Below are 25,997 nucleotides of genomic sequence, written 5' to 3'. Positions count from 1 at the left end.
CTCAGGCTCTCAGTCTCATCTCCGATAATCATAATCAAGCATGAATAATTTATCTGCAGTACGAACGGTTCTTGGATTCGTTTGCAAACGTATTGCGTTTTGTATGCAGTAAGAACTTCCCCTTAGTTCATGTTCCATGAAGTTTCCATTCCCACTGGAGAAAGTTTTTCCGCATGCGAGAAAACCACAAGCGTATGAGAACCGGATATTTGACTGTGAAAAACTCACTTATTTGCTTACCGCCAATGAAATTAACTTATAACTTTTTTTTTCTCTCAACTTTAACTTCCACTTTATGTAACATGATGTAATCGTGGGACGGCCGGGTAAATATAAACAAATCATGAAAGTGAAGCATTTAATTCATTTTAATATTTTCTTTAATTCATCTAATTCTTAATGTTTTGCCGTTCTTAATTATTAACATTTTAAATATTTTCTTTGAAAGAAAATATGCGTTCTGCAAGAAGTGTTATAAATTTAGCTCCGCTTTCTTATGATCGATGTAGCAGAAATTTATTATCTAATAAATTTGTTAAATGTTTTTCTAATTTATATCCAAGAACTTTTTCAAGATTAATTCCTTCTAGTATTGTAAAGGAGTTGAGTGCACCAAGTACTAATTTTTTTGTTTGTATTTATTTGTTTAAAATAATTGTCTGCTATTTTTTTCACCTCTATAATCTTAATTTTTATTGAATTCTACTGTGTTGAGTATAATATCAACAATGAAAGAAAAGGAATTTTAATAATAAAGTTATCATGTCGTGATCTGCGGCAGATTAATCGCTGAGTCTTTGCAACTTCTGGGCTGCGGTCCTCGAGAAATTAAAAAAAAATATATATATATTACAGAAAAGGACCAACTCGAAGTATAACTCGCAGCCTTTCCAGGACATGTATCTTATATTACTACTTGTGTCTTTTTTATCAAAAAATTGCCAGTGTGAATTCTATTTGTCGATTGCAGTTGATACGACAGATCATGATACGAAAATATCACCAAAATTTTTAAGTTTAATTTAGTAAGGGAACAAGGTTCAGCTTATTTTTTTAAATAGATAAAAATTTTCGTGGATCCCTCAATGGATGCAATGGGAATAACTCAGTGCCATAATGTTAATACAAATTACTTATTACTAATATTTAAACTAGCCATTACAAATAATATCTAATTTATTACTTTGGCTACAACTTTAAATAAATATGTACAGTACGCCAAAGAAAAGGAACACCCTGAATAACTTTTGATCTAATGATCTGATCTTCACGTTCTAGGACTCTATCTTAATGGTTAGAGGGGATGGAATGACCTAAATTATATTAATTAATTTAAGCTACTTAATCTACATTATCAGACACAGCGTACTTTCTTTGAATAAACATACCTTTTTTCCCCCTACAGATTCAGATTTTTGACCCCCATAATATAGGGGGGTATTCGCAAGCTTCGAAATATGGTCCATATTTTGGACCCCCTTAATGTTAATTTTATTTTTTGTGTATTAAGCAATTTGAAAAATCTGTACACAATTATAAATTTTGTTTATCCAAAGCTAATTGCATGCAAAAAATAAATTTAAATAGTTACTATTTTTATTATTTTATTTAATAACAGTTGTAAAATTTTTTAATTCTAAGGTATATACATTTTTACATAATCTTAAAGTATTTAAATTTATATGGCCAAATTCAAAATCTGTTTCTCCATGTGGTTCATTTTTCTTTTCCACACTGTACACTCATTAAACCCATCCCAAATTTTCCTTCATCAAAAATTATATTATTATATGGTCAGACAGATAAAAAAACATTTGAACGTTCCAAATGTCATCACCCAGCTGGATGCCTACTCAAGACATTCATTGAAGTAGTGTTAACTTACAAGTCCATTTTACGAATCGATACAGTCCTAAAAATCTAAGATGTTTAAAGTAAAAGCTTTGCTGGATATGTTGAGGTTTCTTGGTGCATTGAGTTGCATGTTGTTTCCTTACAGATCTCTTATCTTTTTGAGTTACTAGTCTCATGACCTTAATATTTTATAGTAAATTAAAAAAAAGTATATTGCTAAAATATATTGATCTTTACCAAACCAAAGAACAAGGATTTATCTTTACGATTTACTAGTCTTTTGACCTTAATATATTAAAGTAAATTTAAAAAAAAGTATACTTAATGATAAAATATATTGATCTTTACCAAACCAAAAAATAAGGATTTCTTATATTTACGATGTACTAGTCTTTTGACCTTAATATTTTATAGTAAATTAAAAAAAAAGTATCCTACTTAATGATAAAATATATTGCTCTTTACCAAACCAAAAAACAACGAGAATGAATGCCGTAATACCGAACATTCCCCTGAATCCAATTCGACCCTTACCCATAGTTTCATACGAAATACTTTATCTTGATATTGATTACCATCGTTCGATATGAACTGTAGCTGCGGCAAAGTCAAGGTGACAGTATATGTTCTTTGCCTAGACCTCATACCAGAAAGAAATTTTAAAAGTTGGAAAATAAATAAAAGAAATGGATGGGAGAGGGGGTGTAGTAAAAAGATGTTTTCTTTAAAATTAAAAAAAAGAAAGAATGTAAATTGAATTTTTATTTTTGTGAATGTTTATTTCCCACGCCAGAGATAGGGCTTAATCAGTATTCTATAGTATCAAACCAATTTACTGCATCTGAATACATAGTCTCGATTTTAATTGAATGTTTTATAATTATTTAGTACATTGGATGCTAAAATGAACACTGAGAAACATTGATTATTAATGTCTTATAATTATTTAGTATATTGGGTTCTAAAATAAACACTGAAAAACACTGATTATTAATGTCTTATAATTATTTAGTACATTGGGTGCTAAAATAAACACTGAGAAAAACTGATTATTAATGTCTTATAATTAATTAATACATTGGGTGGTAAAATGAATACTGAGAAACATTGATTATTAATGTCTTATAATTATTTAGTACATTGGGTGCTAAAATAAACACTGATTATTAATGTCTTGTAAATAATTAGTACATTGGGTGCTAAAATGAACACTGAGAAACATTGATTATTAATGTCTTATAATTATTTAGTACGTTGGGTGCTAAAATAAACACTGAGAAATAAAATAAATCTGTACCTAATTTGATGACAAACCGTTGCATTATTTAAAAAAAAGGTAAAATTTTATCACAAATATTTGGTTTACTTATTAATCTTTTTTTCTCTTCTTTTTTTGAGACTGATTATTTAAAAATGTAATGGAATAACATTTTTAAATAATGAGTGGAATTTTACAATATTTTGATTAAAATGCCTTACTTTAAAATCTTGTGTAAATAACTATATTTTTAATTTTAAAAAATATGCAGGTTTAAAATTTATTGATAGCATGTTTAACTTTTTTTTCTATTTCTAGGATGTTTTCATCGGTCGCATTTTAAACATTTTCATGTTTCTCACAATACATTGGCAGCTAGAGCTGATTTATATAAAGTTTTAGGAGTTTCTCGGAATGCTAGTCAAAATGATATTAAAAAATCATATTATCAAGTAAGCTTTAATTATTTTATTATTAGATAATTTAAAAAAATTTATGTTGCAGTAGAACTTCAATTATTTGACACCTTCAGAACTAGAGGAATGTTTGAAAATCAAAATCATCCAATAAAGGAGGAACCTTTTCAAATCGTTTTTTTCAACATAATGAACATTGAACTGCTGGTACAATCACTTGAAATAAGTAATGACCATAATAAGGTTGATTTCTGTAACATTCATTAAATTATTTTATTATTGATAAATTGTATATGACTTGTATAATATTTATCGTAGATTAACCATTCTAGAACTTTTATCAAACTTTTCTAGGTTTAAGTTTTTTTGATGCCAAGGAAAAAAAATCTAACTTATCAACATTCTTTTCCTCATCAATTTCTCTTTGTTTAGTTGGTCATCTTTAGATGACACCAACGTAATTTTTTTTAAAACTACTCCAAGCTTCAGCTAAATTGAAAGTAGCACTCTTATTATGTAACAGTTCCAAAATTTTAAAATATTTTAACTACATTTTTTAGTTTATAATAGCAGTTTGGAATAATAGCTTTTTACATATCTTTCCTACCTACTAGGTTGTATTCATGATAAAATGCATATTGGAACACTTTTAAGTCACATGGAAAAAGGTGTCTTATTAGTGAAATGCTGTTTCATAGGGCATTGGATAGTCAGGGTTCTACTGTTTATTTGATTAATAAAAGTCCTTGATTAAAAACTTGATTAACTTTAAATATATACTAATTGTAAATAACAGTCGACATGTTTCCAATGATCAAAGACAGATGCCTACTTTCAAGACTTGCCTGATGTAAATTAAAGCAATTTTATATTAAAAAATTATTTTTGCATTTTTCAATGTCAACTTTATGCTTACTATTTCAAATCACTTTTGTTTCTTTTCATTCACACCCGGTAAGTATTGAAAATGGGCTCACGATTTTAAGCGCTTGAAACATGACTGCTATTTCCAATTAGTGTATTTTGGAAGCAAGTGAAGTTTTTAATTGAGATATATCTGATTGCTTCAGTTTCTTGAGATCATTTATTTAATAATAAAAGGCCTATTTGATTTGTAATTAAAAATAGTGTTTGTAAATTTTAGCTTGCAAAAAAGTACCATCCCGATACGAATAAAGATGATCCTGAAGCTGCAAAAAAGTTTCAGGAGGTTTCATCAGCATATGAGGTATATTTATTTTTGCTCTGTGTCATAAGTTTTAAAATAAAAGATTTATTATATTTTTGTTTAGACTGATGAGAAATGTAAAAAAAAAATATTTTTGTTGCTGTCTTTTGCGAATTTTTTTTTTTTTGCTTTCGTTATTCATATTTTACAATTAGTAATAAAAATGTTCATTTTGATTATTGTTCATTTCTTTTTTGATTATTTATGGGGTATATATTTAGTTAATTTGTCAGTGTTTTAATTTAATTAATTTGTCAGTCGCCAAATACTTTTTTATTATGTGTCTATCGTAAAAGAAGCAAAAGTCAATACGCAATTTTATGTAATTTGAGAATAAAGTGTTATATCAGGAATTAAAATCGATTTAATGAATACTTTAATATTTCCGATTTCCTTTATTAAACCTAGCTATTTGTTCATCAGTTAAGAATTAGTTTAAGATTACATAGACAAAGAAATAAATAAAAAATTCACAATTAACTTTTGTAATATTTGTGTATGTTTAAATAAGTCAAAACTATGTTTTTCATAATCTATTACAAATTATTGTAGTGATAAATGACACATGAATTTTTTATTTGATTTTTTATGTGAAAAATGTTTAAAATTTTATTTTCAGCAATATATGACCTGATTTTGTATATTTTCATGCTTAGATTTTTAAAATTTTTTTAACAGAATGTTTTGAAAAGCATGTTTGCTGATTCGCATTTAAAGATGGCTGTCTTCAGCGTTATTGTTTTTTTTTCTTATTTTTTAAAAAAGCCTGTTAATACCCACTTTTTAAAATAAATATTTAACCCATTTCCGGCCAAACGTGTTATAACGCACCATTTCAATAAATATTTTTTTTATTAACACTGTGAAGTATATTACTCCCTAATTTTATTTTTCTGCTATTGTTAAGGGTTCTTAAGACACCCAAAAATTAATAGTTATTAAATTGGAGTAAACACTTTCAGGTAAGAAATTTTTAAACTATTTAAGTTTTTTTTAAAACTCAAAATGGTTTTTGAAAATGTATAATTTTTCCTTTTGAGATTTATCATTATGTTTTTATGATGGATTAAAGTTGCATTTCATAAAAAAAACAAGCGTTCACCTAAAGGGTTTGTTCATTGATTTGGTGAATGGTGCCTATGCGCCCCATTTTATTTCTTAAATAAAATATAATTTTTTATACAAGAAATTTTTTGTGTGTCTTAATGAATGTAATGTAAGCATATTTCAATGAAAATAATACCACATTTTTTAAAATTTATATGCTTGGCCTGAAATGGGTTAATCACAGTTTTTTAAAATGTTCCAAAAAATAATGTATGTGCATGAAGGAACATAATGTTTTAAATCTCATATCAGTAAAAAAAAGTAAAGTGATGAAGCTAATAAAACTATCCTGTATAGAGGATGCTTTGAAATAGCAGGTTAATCTAAAATTTTTACATACTATTTTAATATTTATGTGAAGTTATAACATTTATATGAAGCTGAAGTTAAAATTTATATGGTTTTTTCCCTCTTAGATACTTGGTGATGAAACAAAGCGAAAAGAATATGACCAATGGGGTACACAATCTGAGTTTGGTCAGCGGAGTAATACTTCAAGTGAATTTCATTATCACTCTAATATAGACCCTGAAGAATTGTTTCGCAGAATATTTGGTGATTTGAATTTTAAGCCTAGAATGTCTGATTTTGAATATACTGATTCTTACTTCGGCTATGGAGCTTCTGAACATGTTTGTAATGTTTATTTAGCTTTTATTATGTTGTTTTTTATATACATTTTCATTTTGAAATTGTTAAATGCTTTTAATATTTAAAATGTATGAACTAATTTTTCACATTTTTTAAAATTTTTTGTATTTTTTAATTCTGTAACTTTTTACCTGTTGTATTTGAAATTTTGTTACTTATTTAATATTGTAGATATTTATATATTAGCTATAATTTTTTGGTTTATTTGTTTATAGTTTTATTTATTTATTTTTTAGATGGTTGTCTTTTATGCGTTGCTTCCCCGCATGATAAAAAAAGTATAAATATCCCTTTTAAGACTGGAATATATTTCTTTAAAAAACAACTTTTTTTATCCTTCTAAGTTTTAATGCGACTCAGAGATAAGCATTTTCCTCTTAGTTAAATTAAAAAGTATTCTCCTTATGGAACTTAGAAATAATACAATTATTAGGATAATTTTTCTTGACATTTGGAAAATTTTGCAAAAAATGTTCTTAAATGTATTTTATTTTTATAATTTTATAACCGTCGTTGAACAGCTGACCCAAATTTATGGGCTAACGACTACTAATGTTCAACTCCGTAGCCTTGTAGTTTTGAACCAAATTCAGAAGACAAGGGAACTCCTGGATCAAGTATTGGGCGAAATTTGCCTTCGAGGAGGACTATTCTTAAATAGATGTATTGCAAAAAATTTACACTGAAATGAGCTGAAAGTCTCTAATTATTTGTTAATAAAAGTCATATTAAGTTTGCTATAGATTTTATGCTGTAGATAATGTAAAAAAATATAATTTTTAGTTTATTTGTAGAATTTTTAGCCATTTCCATTTCTTGTCCATTTCTTTTTATTACCAAGAAACTATTTTTCTTTATAAATAATTTAGTACAAATTTCTTATTAAAGTATTATTCATACAAATGTGTTCCAAAGATAAAATATAAGATAAAATATCAAATATATTTTTTGATAATTGTTTTTCCTTAATGTTTGGCAGGTACATTTACATTTGGATTTCTTTGAAGCTACCAGAGGTGCTCAGAAAATAGTAAAAGTGAATGTAATTGACACGTGTCCCACCTGTCGCGGCAGTTGCTGCGTGCCTGGAACAAAAATGGTTCGCTGTGATCACTGTAATGCGACTGGAATGGTACGTTCAAATCTCTGATTTCGACATTATTTTTTGGCTTGTTTGTTATTGTAAGAAAATAAAACCAGGTAGATGGTCTCTTTAATGAATAGTATAAAGACTCATTGATCAAACTTTATCGTAATTGGCTGTCAAGTGTCACATTATGCAAAATACATGTTGAAATTTTGATTCTAATAATTTACATTTTTGTAAAGATATGGAGAAAGTAAATTTAAAAATATAGAAAGTAATATAGAATGTAAATTTAAAACTATATAATTTTTATTCTAAAACAATATCTAAAAGTTAAATTTTATTAAAATGATTTAGAAGCTGATTTTGATTTGCTTTTTGATATTAAAATAACTTTAAATGTGTCCTGTAAATGTAATTTTTTTGTGCCAATTATAATTGGTTTTTATTATTTTAATTATAATTTAAAATCCACTAATGGTCTTTACAGAATCTTAAATAAATTATTTGCTCATTCATGTGGTGTAAATTTATCCAATAGTTCTTATTAAGAGTCTGTATATTTGTAGTTTAATTTTTTCTATTATGATACATTTGTGTCAAAGCAAAGTAAAAATTTTGCTTCCTCAATACATGCTATCTGTTTTTTGTTTTGCCATATATGCTTTATGAAAATAAATACGTATTACAAAGGTATGAAAATTAAATTCTGGTATAAAATACTTAAAAGGTTGACTTGATTTTTTTAAAAAATTTGATACCTCTAACTAATTTCCGGAATAAAACTCACAGAAATGTATGGCATATTACAAACCAATATGCCATAGGTTTTATGTATTATAACCAATTGCCATAAATATTTTACATATTTATGGCAATACGTTATTGCCAAACTTTTCAAGTCACAGTCAAAATGTTAAATATTGAAACAAAATCTGTATGTTTTTAACGAGCTAAAAATTACTATCCTGCCACCATTGGGACAAATTTTGAGAGAAGTACATTTTTTGGCTGTTTAATAAAACACAATCCAAAACAGGAAAAAATTAAGACATTTTTATTCATTCTGGTATTAATATAGAAAGGGGAAAACCGAACAACATTTCAATTTTATCTTCTCTTTTAACATGTCACACTTCTTTTTTAATTTCATCTTCTTTTTTATAAAGTTATATGAGACATGGTGTGTAGCGTTTTTAAAAAGTGCTTAAAAGTGCTTATTTTCGACTTTCGCTTTTTAAAAGCCCTTTAAGGTGCTCTTTCATTGGGTGTTTTTAAAAAGTGCTTCATTTTCCCTTTTTGAAAATAAGATTTTTTTCTTTACCATGTCGATTTTCTCCACATATTAAGCAAAAGCATGCTTTTCACATTGTTCAATTCAAAGTTTTCACAATTCATTCAATTACAATCTGTTTCGGCGTCTCGTCAGTCGATAGCGTGTGAAAGCGCCAATCATTTTACATGTTTGATGAAATCCTTGAAAGTCCACATGTGCATCTACTGAGTTGGGGGGTTTGGCGATATTCTTGCACCCTCATGTAAACTCTGCTGCATTTTGCAAGATATTCTCAATTTCAGGCTTCATTTTCCACCGTCTGATATCGAATCAAAACACCTCTTCATCTTTTTATAATGGCTAATATAATCAAGAAAACCGTTCTAAGTCACAAACTGGTAATTTTATCATGATCGTGTAAAGTCTTTGAAAATTTTTTTGCATTTTATTAATGTATATAGTGCTGAAAAATATTTTTTGAGTGCTTAAAAAGTACTTAAAAGGTTGTTATTTTTTGTTGAAAGATTTGGCTACGCACCCTGTGAAAGCAACTACTGACTAAGTTATCTTCTTTCTTATAAAAGTAAAATTCTTCCATTTTTAAGAATCCTGAAGCAACTTCAAATAAATACACCACTGTCGTCTGCATGTCCTTTATTTTTCTTCTTGACAGCTTAAAATAAATATTAAATGTCATTGATGACGTCAAAAATCTTCCTTTTGCTCTTCATCTCATTTTTCTTTCTTGTATCTTTCAAAAACTCTAAATCTATTTGAAAATCTTCAGAAAAAAGTACTCTATTCCAGTTAATTTAACTCATAATGAAAGCAAATGAGGTAAATGTGTTGATTTCATCTTTCAGTCTGATTTATTGTTGATTTTGCTATTCTGATTTGTTGTTATAACAGATTTTAGGGCATTTGCATTGCTTTTTTTTTTAATGATCTTTATAATCTTTCTTTTATTTGATATGTGCGAACAACAAAACTTATCTGTCTCATTCATTTTGGGTATTACAGTTCATCAAAGTTGAAAGTTTTGGTTTTGCATTGTGACATACACTCTAGTCACCAAACATTTAAATTATCCAAAAATTGAATTTCTTCCAGAATATTGTATTTTAGTTTTACAATATTATTGGTTTCTAAGTTTAAGAGCAACATACACTTATTTACTCCAAACTAAAAAACATGAATGTTTTAAAAACAATTAGGTCAACATTGATTATCTGCTATTTTATAGGTTTGAAGTGCATTTATTTTTTCCCAATTGAAATGAGCTATTGGTTTAATATATTCATAATTAATTTAATTAAAGTAACATAGAATAAACCTAAATTATTTTATTATTGTTTTTATCAGGAGACTGTTTCCACTGGTCCATTTATAATGAAGACTACTTGTCGTAAATGTAATGGAAGTGGTATGTTTAATAGGTTTCCCTGTACAGAGTGTTTTGGCAAAGGAGCTTGTGTTCAACAAAAGGGGTTAACTGTAAATGTGCCACCTGGTATGTTTTTTACTAATATTTACAGAGTTAAAAATGTATATTAATTTTTATACGTCCATTGAGCAAGTTTGTCTGCAAAATATATGCCCTAATATAATTCTTACGTAAACAAATATTTTTTTCAAATGCATGTAATGGAAAACATATCAATGAACGTACCTAGTATTCATTTGTTAGAAAAGATGACATTAGCTCTCTCTTGTAGAATTTTTATTAATTATATCTTTCATATTTTTTTCATTATTTTTTTATAAGTTTAGGATCTTAACAAGTATATTCTTTTCTACATGATGCTGTAAAATGATGTCTCTCTTGCAGGTTTTCATATTAAAGTTTTACCTTCTAAATTAATTTTCTAGTGCTCGACAATTACGGTAAACCTTTTTTTTAATAAGAATAAATACAACTGGGGTAATAAGGAAGAATTAGCTAACTTTTTTTTTTATACAAGTTCTGAATTGTACAGTTGAATTTAATAACATTTAAGTTTTTTCAAATATTATCAATATTTTTATTTTTCTTCCCCTTAAACGCTCTCAGCTGGCATCTTAGTGATTTCCCTTAATCTTTAAGGGTAGATTAATGAGCAATTTACAATATTAAATATTAACATGTCACACATACCAAGTTTCAAATGCTGGAATTTAAAGTTATTGGAAAGAAAATACATCTTTGTATTTGTTGATAATTTTTGTAACATAAATAACTAGATTAATCTCTTATATTTCTGTTCATGTTATAAATTTTTAAAGACTCTNATTAGTATATTTGAGATCACCCCCGGGAGCCATTAAGATTGACTTTTAGTTCGTGAAAATCCGATCATTAGAACGAAAGTTATTTAGGGTGATATCTTTTTTTTTTTTGCGGACTGTACCTAGTATTAATTTGTTAGAAAAAATGACATTAATCAAATTTCAGTTTTTTTTTTTCATTATGTAAACAAATATTTTTTTCAAAAGCATGTAATGGAAAACATATTAATGAACATACCTAGTATTCATTTGTTAGAAAAAATGACATTAATCCTTTGATGCAAAATTTTTATTGATAATATTTTTCAGTTTTTTTTCATTATGTAATTAAATTTTCAGTTTCAATTTTCTTCATTTTTTCATTACGTAAAAAATTTCAGTTTTTTTTTTCATTATGTAAACAAATATTTTTTTCAAGAGCATGTAATGGAAAACATATCAATGAACGTACCTAGTATTCATTTGTTAGAAAAAATGACATTAACTCTTCGATGCAGAAGCTTTATTAATAATATTTTTCAGTTTTTTGATTCATTATTTTCAATAATTTAGGATATCAACAAGGATATTCTCTTCAACATGATGCTTTAAAGCAATGCCTCTCTTGCAGGTTTTCATATTAAAATTTTACCTTCTAGATTAATTTTCTAGTGCTCCACAATTACGGTAAACCTTTTTTTTAATAAGAATAAATACAACTGGGGGAATAAGGAAGAATTAGCAAACTTTTTTTTTATACAAATTCTGAATTGTTCAGTTAAATTTAATAACATTTACGTTTTTTCAAATATTATCTATATTTTTATTTTTCTTCCCCTTAAGCGCTCTCAGCTGGCATCTTAGTGATTTCCCTTAAATTTTAAGGGTAGATTAATGAGCAATTTACAATATTAAATATTAACTGTCACACATAACAAGTTTCAAATCCTGGAATTTAAAGTTATTGGAAAGAAAATACATCTTTGTATTTGTTGATAATTTTTGTAACATAAATAACTAGATTAATTTTTTATATTTCTGTTCATGTTATAAATTTTTAAAGACTCTTTTTAATACGCTATGCTACACTTGTTTATTAATTTTTTTAATTTTTACATATAATCAGCATTTCTTGCAATTTTTTATACTCACATTTCAAAATTATTGCAGTATCAACTTTTATATGTTTTCTAAATTTTCTATTTTAAAACAAAATTTGATTTGTCACTACTATTTGATTATTATTTGTACTGCTATTTGATTTTTGTTCAGTGCGTTGACAGATTGTTATTTCAGTTAATGGAACACTAATGGAGCTGATTGATAAACTCTATGTAATGATTTTTAAATATCTTATGAATTATCCTTTTAATTATTTTGGCAAAAAACTCATAGATTCTTTTAATTATTTTAGCAAAAACTGATAGATTCTTTTAATTATTTTGGCGAAAACTCATGGATTCTTTAAATTATTTTTGTAAAAACTTTAATTCTATAAAATTATAATTTCCAAAACCATTGAGAAATATAATCTTTTTTTATTTTATTTTTCTGAACCTTAGTGTCATTTTGCATTTGGGGGATTTTACAAATTTAGTAGTATTTGCAATATAAAATTTTCTAAAAAAATTAGAAAAAAAAAGATACTGAAATGCTTCAAATGTTAGTTAACATATCATTTGAAGAGTATAAAAGTGTGTATTTTATATTTGTATTTTTTAACGTGTTTTTGAATAACAAAAATGGTATGTTAATGTCATTCAAGAACATGTGAATTTGAAAAAGAAATTTACTTTTATCAGCGCTCTTACTGTACTCAATGTCATATCTGGGTATATTTCTAATACTAATGATAAAATATGGACTATTCTAATCTCCATTCATCATACATGTGGCAGATGAATTATCAATATATCTTTCATTTCGACAATTAGATGATATGAGATGCAATGCTTAAGAATGAATGTTTTGTGTTCTCAACAAGCAATATGTAAAGCTATACTGGCTTATCTTCAACCGAAAACTTGGATAAGAGTTATCCGTATATATAATTAAAATTAATTTATATTTCACCCACTTCTTTTAAGTCATGTGAATGGTTAAATGCACTTTTCTGGAAAATGGAGAGCATCTAACAAAGTTATCACAAAATCTTCCAAATTAAAATGCAACTTCATTTACAACTATAAATTACTCTATTTTTGTTCTTACAGTGAAACTTTTTTCTAAATATATTTGTGCTTTTCAGTCTTGTGAATAACTGTAAAGTCATGGCACTGAATATTATTCCAGATCAGAATTTAAATCAGTATTTGAGTTTACTCTTTTTCTTATCAATGTTTTTCATGCATTCATATTAGAAAAAAAATTTTGGTGAGAAAATTTTTAATTTTTAGTATAACTTCTGCAAAAGGTATAAAATATAAGTGTGGGATGAAGTATGCGATTGACATTGCAATGAAATTTTTTTTTCAGAATAAAAAGGAATATGTTGGTATAGTTTAAAATCATTATCATTGTGTTGAAAGATTAAAAATGTGGACAAATGTTTTTATTATTATTTTTTTTATTGTATAAAACATGTTAAAAAAAATTGTTTCAGAATTCAAACATTCCCTAATTTCTGGAATAAAATATGTCTGTTGTGTATCTTATGATTAATATCTGAATAACTTTTTTAGGTGTTGAAGATGGGCAGACTGTTAGAGTAAAAAGTGGACTTCAAGAAATTTTAGTAACTTTTAGGGTACATATTCATTTTCTTTTCTTAAAACTGGGAGTTTTTATAATTTGTGTATATAGAATTAAAAGAAATCATTTGGTGTTTACATGGTATATTTAAATATAGAAAGATTGTTATGATTAATGCTATGTTTAGTACCTTTTAAACTAATTATATTTAAATAAACTGTCTAATTTATAATTTTCAACATTAGGTATTGCTTAAATTAGTTAATATGTAACTGTTTTACGGGTTATCAAAGCTGTGCTAATAAACTATCTAAGAGTAATAATATTTATTTAAAAGTGATAAATCATTTATAATTGTAATGTTTTGACCAATCAAGAATCTCATAATGCTACACTGGTGTGTGTAGCATTACACTGGTAATGTTACACACGCTCTTTCGAGAAAGCTATTCTCTTAAAATATTGAATGTAAATAATTGATATATGTTGTTAAGTATCTAATAATATTGTTATTATTGTTAAATATTTTGAAAAAACTGTAACTTACAAAAATAAAAAGGAAGAGACATATGACATATCTATCACCACTATGCTGGCACACAGATGCTATGTCAATTTAAATGTAAAAAAACAATTCAGATCTCTCTACGCATTAGCTGTAGAAATAAAGTCAGTATGAATTAATCACTGATCTGAGCAGAAGTCCTCTATGGTAGTAAAAGTGAAATGTAAAATGAACATAACCAAAACAAGCTAATTTTTTAAAGAAACATTCTACACAAAATTTAATGCAGTCTGGGAAAATACACAATTGACCAATTTTTACAATCAGGAAATTTATAATTGAGGTAAGCAGCCAAGCACAGCAAAAGTCAACAAATCAAATGAGGTATCTAGTTTTCTTATTTATATCAGAAAAGTATATCTTCGTCGTTTTTAAGAAAAAAATTTCAAATTAAAATTCAAATATTATTTGTTAAAAAAAGTCATATTCTTTTTAACTTATCAAAATTCCATTTGTTTACAACTTGAGATACTTAGATACCTATGATACTTAGATGCTTGATACTTGAGATACCTATAGGTTGAGAACTTTTATATTGGAAACTTTTTCATCAAAGCAAGTAAGTTATGCTGCTGTAAATGTGAAATTTCTTTTTTCAAATGTGAAGTGCACGCTTAATTTTCTGATTTAAAAAAAAGTCTGATTTGATACTAGTGTTTAGTAAAATTGGGAGAGACATTGATGTCATGCAATCATTATTGATCCAATGTTTGGATTGTCATTTTTTTTGTTGAGGTATCTGAAATTACTATATATGCAGTATGTGTGTGATGAGTATTGCTCCTGATGTATACATGGTGTCGAGTACACCTCAAGAACAATTCTTGTGACCAGATGTTGATGACTGCTTGAGGATATTGACGAAAGTTTGTCCAAAAAACATTTTTCTCTACTTTTAAGTAAATAATGATTATTGTGGCGATTATCGTTATCTTTTCCCCCCTATCGTGATTCATCAAGCAGGGATCTGCATTTTGCTGACATGAAAAATTCTAATGTGGCTGCGAATTATTGAGAGTCAAATTGTTTTTTTTTTACTCTCGGCTGTTGGAACATACTTTCTTTTAATTACGCAAATCCTTGGATGTTGATTTTTTTGCAATCAATTCAACCGTTTATCATTTTTTGACCGCTATTTTGCAAAAACATGCACGTCTTTAATATTCCTTGTTAGAAAATATTAAAAAAATACAATGCTCAGATTAAAAATTGCCACCAACTATATGCAAGGTATCCGCACAAATGGAAAGTCATGGATTTCGGTATTGAACAAAATTTGTCATGAAATGTCATGATTTTAACTATTTTCTTAAAAAAAGTCATGAAAAGTCATGGATTTAGGTCGTTGAAAAATCTAATTTTAAAAATGGAATTTACACACCCCCCCCCCAATTTTACGGTGTTCCAAGTATCTGAATTTGTAACAAAATCCACTCTCACAGTCATATTTGGTTAAAATATAAATTGTTTTTATCGTGTTCTTTCAAAAAAAGAAAGAAAAAACATAATTTCTAGAGCGAATTATCTTTTAAACTTCTGTGATTTCAGAATTTTTGTTATTATTTATTTTTTTATTTTATCAATTTAAAATTCTAGCTGAATCGAACCAGTAATTTTTTTGATTTGTTTAAAATTTCATTCTGAAATGAAAACGGAAAAATCAGGAGTATTTCTTTCCTTTCCGATGAACAAGAAAAGTATCTTTAGAATGTAATTCTGCAGAAAGAAAAAAATTATTTGCTTTTGTATTTTTTTCAGCTATTTTATTGCTTCAACTCTTTCTTTACTCTGTTTCTTAAATTTAAAATCTATAAATATGAAGATGCAGAGTATAACAGTTTTTGGTTATTCCTATCATTTCAATGAATATTGTTATAATGCTCTTTTAAATTTATTGTTGTGTTTTTGTTGGAGAAGATAGTAACTTCGTTAAGATAGTAACTTCGATAGTAACTTCGTTAATTCTTGGAATTAGTCATGAAAAAAATTTGAATTTAGAAATCTAAAATGTAGCAGATACCCTGCATATGCAAATTTTTAATAATTTATTTCAATTTGAGATTTTTTTTAAATGTTTATTATTATGTACTAAATTTATGATGAGGAAATGTGACTTGGAAGTAACATGTGCCTTTTAGCGTCAGCTTGTCAGTTCTAAATTTTTCTCATTCCATCAGCTAAGTTTTTTTATTTTTCTGTTCATAAAGATTTTTGTAAATGCTGGCACTATGTGCATTTTAATTTTGTTCTCATACTTATAATTACTTAAAGACATAGTCTGTGCAGGCTAATGTATACCACACCCAGCACCGTTCCGTGCAAGTAATTGCACTTTTTAAAAAAAATTTTACAATGTATTATGTTACTAATGTATCAAGTGGCTCATATAATTTATTGATATTTTATTTTAAAAATCAAATACAGTTAATTGTTGAAAACTAGACAAATTTATAGCATTTTTTGACTCTTAATTTGTTATGTAATTGAGGATTGAGTTTATTACAGGAATATAATTGCCAAATACTATAAAAAAGCAAAAATTCAAAATTTTGTAATATAAAAATTAAAACAAAACATACCATGATAGTGTTATGATTACGTTGCCAAAATCTTAATTCTTCAGTTCTAGTGCTTGAGTATAATTTCTATATGTAAAGTAATTCTGCAACAAGAAAAGAAAAAGAATTGCTTTGATACAAATCGTAAAAAAAAAATATAGTGCTAAAGTAACAATTAAACAATGGATTGGATAAAATTCTTTATTCAAAGAAATATTTTAAATATAAATTTTGGATTTTAGATACTACTAAAATAATGATTTTTTTAATCAAAAAAATTAATATATATATACATATGATATACTCTCGATATTTCAAAATTGAAACCCCCCTGGAAAAATTTTGAGATAACAGTTTCAGAACTAAATATGTTCTTAAAAGTAGAATTAACAAGTTTTCGAGATAAAGAAGATTGAGATATCGATAGTATACTGTATGTATATATATGCAATTTTATGTGCTTGACTAACCATGTAAAGCATTTATGTTAAGAATATGTTCATACATATACATAAATGTTTATGCATGTGTATATACATACATAAATTCTTCCAGCAAGCTAGTACAGATATTGAATTTTTTTTAAAGACTATTATTGTTTTTAAATTCTATTAATAAATAATTATTTCTTGCATGTTGACTTAACATGTTTACTTTTTTTTTAAAATATAAATAAATGAGTTTTATTTGTGTCAAATTTATTTTTATTGTGCAAAATTTTTTTTTTTCTTCCATGTTCTGAATTTAATTTCATATTTAGGTTCAAGAGAGCAAATATTTTCGCCGTGATGGTTCTGATATTCATACAGAAGCTACTATTTCTGTTTCTCAAGCATTTTTTGGTGGAGAAACTAAAATACAAGGCTTATATGAAGACATTGTATTAAAAGTTTGTAAAAAAAAATTTTCTTCTAATTTTGCTTACTAATTTTGTTTGATAGGACAAAAATTATTGAAATATACTAAAACATGCTGACTTTTTTTCCTATGATGGCAGATTAATTACTTGGCCTGTTCTAACATATTTTTGAATGATGTCAAAACAACTTCTTTTCGATTTGCAAAGTTATTTTTTTAGATATATATTCTATAATCAGCTCTTGCCACAGTTCTCCCTAGGAATAAGAAAGAGAGCAGAGTGCTTCCTCACAGAAAAGGACACTTTGAGTTTTGAAAGGGCATCATCAATTAACACCGCAAAAGTTTCTCAAAATAGGAAATATTATTTAATAACTGTATTTGATCGCCAAAAATATTTAAATTACCCTCTTATACTATTTTATGTAATTATTTGAAAAAGTAATTGTTACTCATCAACAAAATAAGAGAAAAATTTGTTGTTATAAAAAATAATTAACGGCATGCTAGAAGACAATTACTGTGCAAAATTTATTTTCAAAAAAATTAACTAAAAAAAAAAATTATTAATTGATAAACAACTTGAAAGCTTTTTTTCTATAATTTAAACTGAAAATTATGAGAAAATAAACATTTAAAGGTGCGTTTTTTTATTTAAAAAAAAGGTATTTATTTGAAATAAATTTGAAATCACTTAAAAAATTAATTTATTAATTTACTCCCATCTCCCTGAAAAAAGAGAGACTTTTAAAAATATTGAACCAGTTGAAAATAATCCTAACAAAATAAATATTTGCAATAGTAATCAGAATTAAACCAATAAACTCAGATCATTTTGCCAATGTGTAATTATTCAACAGTGAATCGGTTTAAAATGGCGTATGAATAAAAAAGCCGTGTTCTTAAGGGAAGGCAGGGTATTTTTCCAAAAGGACAAGAAGGTGCATCAAAGGGCAGACAGGGTGACCTTCCTTCTAAAAGCACTTAGGGAGAACTTTTTTGTAGTATCACAACTAGGGAACTTGGATCATTTACAGTTATTGTCTGTTGAAAATGAGTTTTATTTTAAAGGTTTTTTCATTTTTTTTTTCTATTTTCATTTAGTATTTGAAATCTTATAATATAATATCCAACAATCATCAATTCAATCCAGCAATTAAAAATCATTGATATTGAGCAATGTAAAAGAATAGTAATAATAATGAGCATCAATCATATATAAATGTTGCCAATTGATGTATTAAATGTCTTATTAAGACTGTTAATTTTTTTTTCTAGATTTTTGGTATGAAAACATTTGTAAGGCTTAATTATGGCTTTCCATTTTTTTAGGGAAATTATCAAATTTTAATAATAATTTGGTGCACAGTGTGTCTATTTTTATTTTAAAAAAAAATCTTTTTAAATTAGAACTATGTATTTTCATTTCTAATTGTTGCTTCCTACAGTTGCTGTCTTATGAAATGGGTTTGTAAGTGTAAAAGTAGTGCAAAGTGATAATTGTGAAATTTTCAGTTTATTAATGGTTTATATGTATAAAAGCTGATTATTTCATTGTGTACATTGTGATTATTTCATCTTACAAGTGGATAATGTTAGTGATATAGATGTGTTTGGAAACTTGTTTTAAACTGTTTAAATGAAAACTGGTGACAAAAGTCAAAATATTAACCTTCCTGTACTAATAAACTTATAACTGGTTCACATGATGCAGAAAAGTTAAGGTGAAATAAACAAATATAATCTTTCATGGCATTGAATCAGCTAATCTTATCTACTTGACTTTTCCTGATTCATTTTTTTCTTGTCATCTAAATGAATATTAATCAATTTGACTTCAAGAAAAAAAAGAAAAACTTATTTTTGAAATGTAGTTAATTTTGTTTTAGATTCCTCCTGGTACCCCTTCACACAAAGTGTTTAGATTTCCCAATAAAGGGATTAAGAATACTACAGGATATGGAAACGGAGATCATTATGTGCACATAAAGATTAGTGTTCCAGGGTAAGAAATCTCGTCTTTATATTCTAAAAATGCTTTTTTTTTTTAATGTATTAAGAAATTTTCTGAAGTTTTTCTGTTTTTTTTTTAAAGTTTTTTATTTCATTTTTTTAATATATATTTTCAGATTATAGCGAATGATTATGTTATGTTAATGTTTTAGCATATTAATATTCATTGCAAATTTTCTAATAAATTTCAGTATCCTTTTTTTTACTTTCACATACATTATCTCATCCGAACATATATCAAATTAATTTAAATATGTTAATATAACACAGCGTTCCTGATAAAACATTGCTTCCTTATTTGTCCTGTTTTTTTAACTTTTTGTTCTGATATTCCTGATTTTTTTTTGTGTGTTCAGAACATTCCATATTCTAGGTAAACAATTGTGAATTTTGAAATAATCTATTCGCATCGAAAAATTAGAAAATTTATCTTTCAATCTGACACTGTTTTATTCAAATTATTACGCGAGCAAACATCTCAAAATTTGATTGTTCAAACTTAAGGTTCATTCACTTAATATATACAATGTTCGGGCTTATAGCTTAGCTTACCTGCAAAATTCCTTGTTTCAAACTTTTTTGGCATTCAGTTATTTAATGAATAAGAAACTCATTTATCAATTTTATGTTTTCAAATTTTCATGATGATGAATTCAAAGGTCAGATATTCATTAATTTCAGCAAATGCAAAAAAAAATCTTGTAGGGTGGTGTTATGTAGTTTAGCAATTATTGATTCGTCTCTTTCATTTGATTTTAAGATAAGCTCAATCTCAATCAACAATACAGTAATCATATCATTGAGTTTTTAATTGGTGATTTTAAAAACAGTTATTGCTATCATTACTTTTGTACATAATGTAAAGGGTCATATTTACTGTGTTTTCTTTTTGAAATCATTAAAACCCTACTTTAAAATCATCTGATTAAGGAAGTCTTAAACCTGACTGTAAATTTTAATTGATTATTGGTATGTGGAATTATTAACTAATTAATGCTGCTTATTTTTTGAATGGAACAGTATAAAAATTTTCTATATATTGTACTAAAAATATTATGAGTTGTTGAGTTCTCCTTTTATAAAATTAGGCTTGAATCTTAATGAACTTTCTATTCTAAACCATTTAATTTTGAAATTAAAAATAGTATATTCCCTCATTCTTTTGTTATAAAATTTATTTTCAATTAAGTGGAGATAATTCATTCATAGTTTGCACTTTTGAAAAGTAGTCTGGAACCCTACTATGATTTTCAAGAAATAGGAATCGTCTTTCCTCCAGGAAACCTGTAAATAGAATCTGAGACTCCTTTCTTTCCTAAAACAATACCATGAACATCAAGATATCAAGTTTCCAAAGAAGCAAAACATTTCTGTTATGCCGAAAGATGTGCTCAAAAGGGGATGGAGAGTCAGATTTAGCCAATCATTAACAGGTTTTAGTGTTTCAGGAGTAATAGATTTTATTGGATGGTTAAGAAAAATAGATTTTAATGTAAAATGCAGAATGTAAATAAGGATCGATTTTGATATTTTTTCATGTGATATTTTCTCATATTTCTTTTTTAAAAGAGCAAAAACGAAATACGTTTTAATATTCATTTCTGAAATATAATTTTTAATATTTTGTTGTCATATAAATTTATTATAAAGGCTTTTATCTGCTATAAGTATTAAATTTAAATGTGAAACATTTTATATTTTTTATGTTGTCTAATAGAATGTTAATACTTAACCACTAAAACATACAGTATTTTTTTAGATGATATAATGTATTCTAATTTACACTATCCTAATTAGTACAAGTTTACTTATTTGTTGCTTCCAAAATTTCACCTTTGTTCTTTTGTATGACAATTGTTCACAAAATATGATGGATCATAAGGACAATGCTACATTACACATAAGTACATTCACAATATTTACATACACATATTTAATTTTGTGTTTATTTTATTTTTAATTTTGTAATATGCTGTATGTACAAATCAAAAATATTTTTGATTTGTGCAAACTTAGAAAGTAATTGTGCAGGAGGTAGAAAGTAATTTTGATATAGTTTTTGATATGTTCTGTTGGAAATTCAGATTGTATTTAATTTAAAAACATGTTTTCATCAGAAAAACGTTTTTATAATTTCTACAAGGAACTTACAAGTGGGAATGTTACATAAAAAACGATGAGTTAGGTTTCATTTCTAATAAATCACCCCTAATAAATTGAATGTTAGAAAATAAAGTATTGAAATTAATAATTAATAATATTTCTACAGCCAACGAATAATAATTATTTAAAAAATAATGCATAAATATATGAAATTGCTGCCTTCATGAAATTTAAGTTCATGTGTACAGTTACACATACTATTAAATATTATTGTGAATACAATTTATGGTTTCTACTTATTTTTAGTTTCTTTGATTACATAATTGATAGCTTCTACTTCTGCGAGTCACAATCAATTTTAGGAGTGAAATTTTTTTTTATCTGAAAATATACCAGTGTGGAACACTTTATCAATTTTTTATTGTTAATCATTCGCTAGTCTCTGAGAATGCTTTGCATTCATCATTGTTTTTCTTTGCTTAAAATTCTTTCTTTTTTTTAATGTAATTTTTGTTTGTAAAATATATAATTATAATTTTAAGTAAGAACATTTGGTTGATATGTTAATTGTTCCGATTACCTGAAATTGAAACAGTCTATTGTGCTTGAAACGAAACAAACATATTATCTTAGGAATATAGAATGTGCAACACAATCAAAAACAATGAAATAGAAGTAATTTTGCCTGTTAATAATATATAATGATAGCCTTATATCATATAACATTTCAGACAGGAATTTTTTTTATATTTATTTTGAATCTTTCATATTTTTAAAAGTTTCAATATAAGTATAAAATTTATATCTTGTGCAACATTTATTCCTTTACTTTTATTTATTTCTTCATTTTTTTTAATACTTAAATACTTAATACTTTTTAATACTGATTTTAAGACAACTTGCAAGCTATAAAATGAAGATCTTGTGAGAGAAATATATTTTTCTACAACAATGAATAAATAATTATTAATTGAAAAAAAGGAAAAAAACTGAAGAAAAATTTATTCTTAAAAATATCTTCTAAATTCAAACTTAAATATAATGATGCTTAAATCATTAAGACCCTTTTCAAATAACTTAAAACTTGAGTCATCATGAAATGGGTTAATTTGGATTTGAGCTATTAAGTTCACTCTAAATGTAATGAAATCTATTATTTAATCTAATTTAAGCTACATTTAGCTTAAATATCCATTTATTATAAATAAGTTTCAAATTTAATGTACAATAATATCTAGAATTAAATTTTTTGATTTTGTTTAATTAATTTCTAAATCTTAGTTTAACATTATTTTTTTTGCCAACTTTATGAATTGCTTTTAACAAATTTTTTATTATTTATTTTTTTAATTTTTTTGGTCTTATTTAGATTGGGAATTTTAATGATTTTTATATTGTATTTTTTTTTCTGATTATGACTTAGATTTCATTCTCCTTATTGAATATTCCCTTTAAAAAATTAGAGTGGAAATTAGACTACTGTTAATTGTTTAATTATAAATGTATGCAAACAGGAAACAGTTTAACATTGGCATTCTAATAATATTTATTAAAGGAATCTCGTTTTTCCTACCTCTTCACTTGGTAGAAAAATAATTCCTCTTGAAATTCAGTTTCCAAAAGGAAACCAGTATTCATGGTTCCAAAAAATGATTCCTCAAGGAATATTAAATTTTTTCTTTAAGTAATCCAATTCTTTACAGTTCGTGATCTGTAAAACTGTTCTCATTTTTTTCTTTTGCTCACTACCAGACCTATATTATAAAAATGTAAATCATTTGTTAGACTTTTTATTATAATTGTTGTAGTTTTAAGTCTTGTTTGTATTTACATTCATCACCTTTCTTAATATGTCTTTTTTGTTATTAACTTTTTACTGCTTTTTTTTATTATTATTTTTGATTTAGTTGGAAACCTGTTAAAATATTTTGTGGTTGATGAGCTGTTTTATTTTTCATCAATCTTTCCTTTTCATCATTTATATTAAAAGGTAAACTAAAATAACTAATTGATGTTCTGAATGTTACATATCTTTCAAACAATAAAATATGCTTCAATATTTCCAGGAAAATTAACAATTAGAGGTAAAAAAAAGTACTATTTTTCTCATGTATTATACTTCTTCACGATTACTTTATTTCTTCATGAATGTCTAAATTTTTATCTGTGAAAATATTATTCCTATCTAAAGAATTAAAGATTTTATTTTTTTTAGTTGTGAAAATGTAAAAGTTTTGTTTTAAAGTTTACAAATAAAATAAAAATAAGTAAATTGAAAACAAGGAACATTAGAAAGATCAGAAATTTGCATTATTTTGTAGTTTTCAACAGCAAATTAATGCATATTTTAGTTTTTGCTGAATTAAAGAAATATAAAAATTAATTATAAAATAGCTTTAATTGGGACAACTCTTTAGTAGTTAGCATCTCTAAAATGTACTTAATAATTTTCAAATAAATAACTGTTAAGCTTAACATTTACCAAAATCAATTTTATTTCAAGTTCAGAAATTCCGTTTTAATATACTGATCCAGAAATTGAACTTACTTGATCCTAGTATTTAAAATTTTTCATTATTTTGCATTTTTTAATGAATTATAATGAAATATTTAATTTGATATACAAATTTCTTAAAAATATATTATTTGTTATTCTTTCAGATAGTAAGCATGCTTTTTGTTAATTTTAAATATCTTATATTAAAATATAAGTTTCATTGACATAACTAGGTATTTAAATCTTATTATTGAAAAAGCTTCAGTATGCATAATGCTATGTTTTAGGCTTTATGAATACATTTTTATATTTTTTATTTAAACAGCCATATAATATTTTTTGCCTTTTTATTTTAGGAAGCTTGATGGAGTACAGTATCATCTAATCAAGTCTTATGCTGAATTAGAAAAAGATACTCCAGGCACTATAAGTGGAATTTCATCTTCTCAAAGTAAGGATTGATAGTCTGTATATAGATAAATATAAATTGTATTATTTATTATATGGTAATATAATTTATATTTATTTATTGTATTAACATTTATTTTTTTTATTTATTATATTCATAATTATTTATATTTATTCATTATTATTTACATTTATTAATTGTTGCATTTATTTATTGTACTGTATTTAATATATGTTTATACAATTTATAATCATTTATATACATCCAGTTATAAACTTAATAATTTTATAAACTATCGGAACATAGAATTTTACTTAATTTATTTGTGACTTTTATTTTAATATAATAATTTTATTTCTCGAATTAGGTGTTCCAAAAATGACTGAGGGTTTAAAAAATAAATTAAATAAAAAATGAAAGGGGATAGAAAAGTAGAATTTATTTCAGATTGCTTAGGAAACTAATTTTTTTCCATCAAATTATAGTAAAAGTTAATTTTAGTAAAATTATTAAATTAATGAACATATGACAATACAATGAACAGATGGAAATTAAAATAAAATCATGTTTTCTGTTGTATGTCAGGACATGTTCCAATTGAAATCTTATCACAGGCTTCTATTAATTTTGTCCTTAGACTGTACGGCAATGTTGTTGCAATTGGCAGTCATTTCAAAGCATTTTATAGTTCTTCAGTTAGTAGTATTATCAGTTATATAGTTAATTTTGACATTCGATAAGAGAAAACGAACTGCTAGTTTTCTAAACAGAAAGCAGCAAATTTTACTTTTTTTTCTATTTCTCCATTATTTTTAAAATTAATTTTTAAATTTCAGATTATTTTTAAGACTTCTAAGCATTAAATTATTTACATTATTTCAATTTCTTTTGACCCAGATTTTATCCCTTGTTATTTAGAGAAAAAGTTGGATATTGAGGAGAAATTTTTATAAAAACTTACTTAAAAGTAAAATGGTTTGTCAAGTTTAAGGAAATATTGATTTTGACTTAACATGTTAGTATAAAACACAAATTTACTATTATTTTTTTGCATATTGTAAAATTTGTTTACTCTATTGAACAACATTTTTCAGGGCTCGAAAAAAATCGGAAATTTTACCCGTCGCCGAGAACGGCTTGTCTAACAATGTAACCGTCCTCCTTTGAAACTAATCCGTAGCT

The 25,997-nt window shown here is 25.7% G+C and overlaps 1 protein-coding gene across 2 annotated transcripts in view; it reads left to right on the top strand.

The window, feature by feature from the left end:
* The first annotated feature begins 283 nt into the window (after positions 1–283).
* The window catches only part of LOC107451872 (protein tumorous imaginal discs, mitochondrial), a 37,114-nt gene continuing 11,400 nt past the window's right edge, over positions 284–25,997 (top strand). The window contains exons 1-10 of one of the 2 annotated variants that reach the window (XM_071182622.1): positions 284–616; positions 3,431–3,564; positions 4,673–4,756; positions 6,280–6,495; positions 7,494–7,646; positions 10,240–10,387; positions 13,803–13,867; positions 17,696–17,824; positions 19,683–19,798; positions 24,763–24,857. In XM_071182622.1, coding sequence (XP_071038723.1) covers positions 454–616; positions 3,431–3,564; positions 4,673–4,756; positions 6,280–6,495; positions 7,494–7,646; positions 10,240–10,387; positions 13,803–13,867; positions 17,696–17,824; positions 19,683–19,798; positions 24,763–24,857 — 1,303 coding nt within the window. In that variant the 5' untranslated portion in view covers positions 284–453. The remainder of the gene's footprint in view (positions 617–3,430; positions 3,565–4,672; positions 4,757–6,279; positions 6,496–7,493; positions 7,647–10,239; positions 10,388–13,802; positions 13,868–17,695; positions 17,825–19,682; positions 19,799–24,762; positions 24,858–25,997) is intronic. The other variant, XM_071182621.1, reaches the window with a different exon arrangement.

This window comes from Parasteatoda tepidariorum, chromosome 6 (assembly GCF_043381705.1).
Source record: "Parasteatoda tepidariorum isolate YZ-2023 chromosome 6, CAS_Ptep_4.0, whole genome shotgun sequence".
Classification (NCBI taxonomy): Eukaryota; Metazoa; Arthropoda; class Arachnida; order Araneae; family Theridiidae; genus Parasteatoda; species Parasteatoda tepidariorum.
The sequence above is the reverse complement of the archived record's forward strand: the minus strand, read 5'-3'. Positions and strand labels throughout refer to the sequence as shown.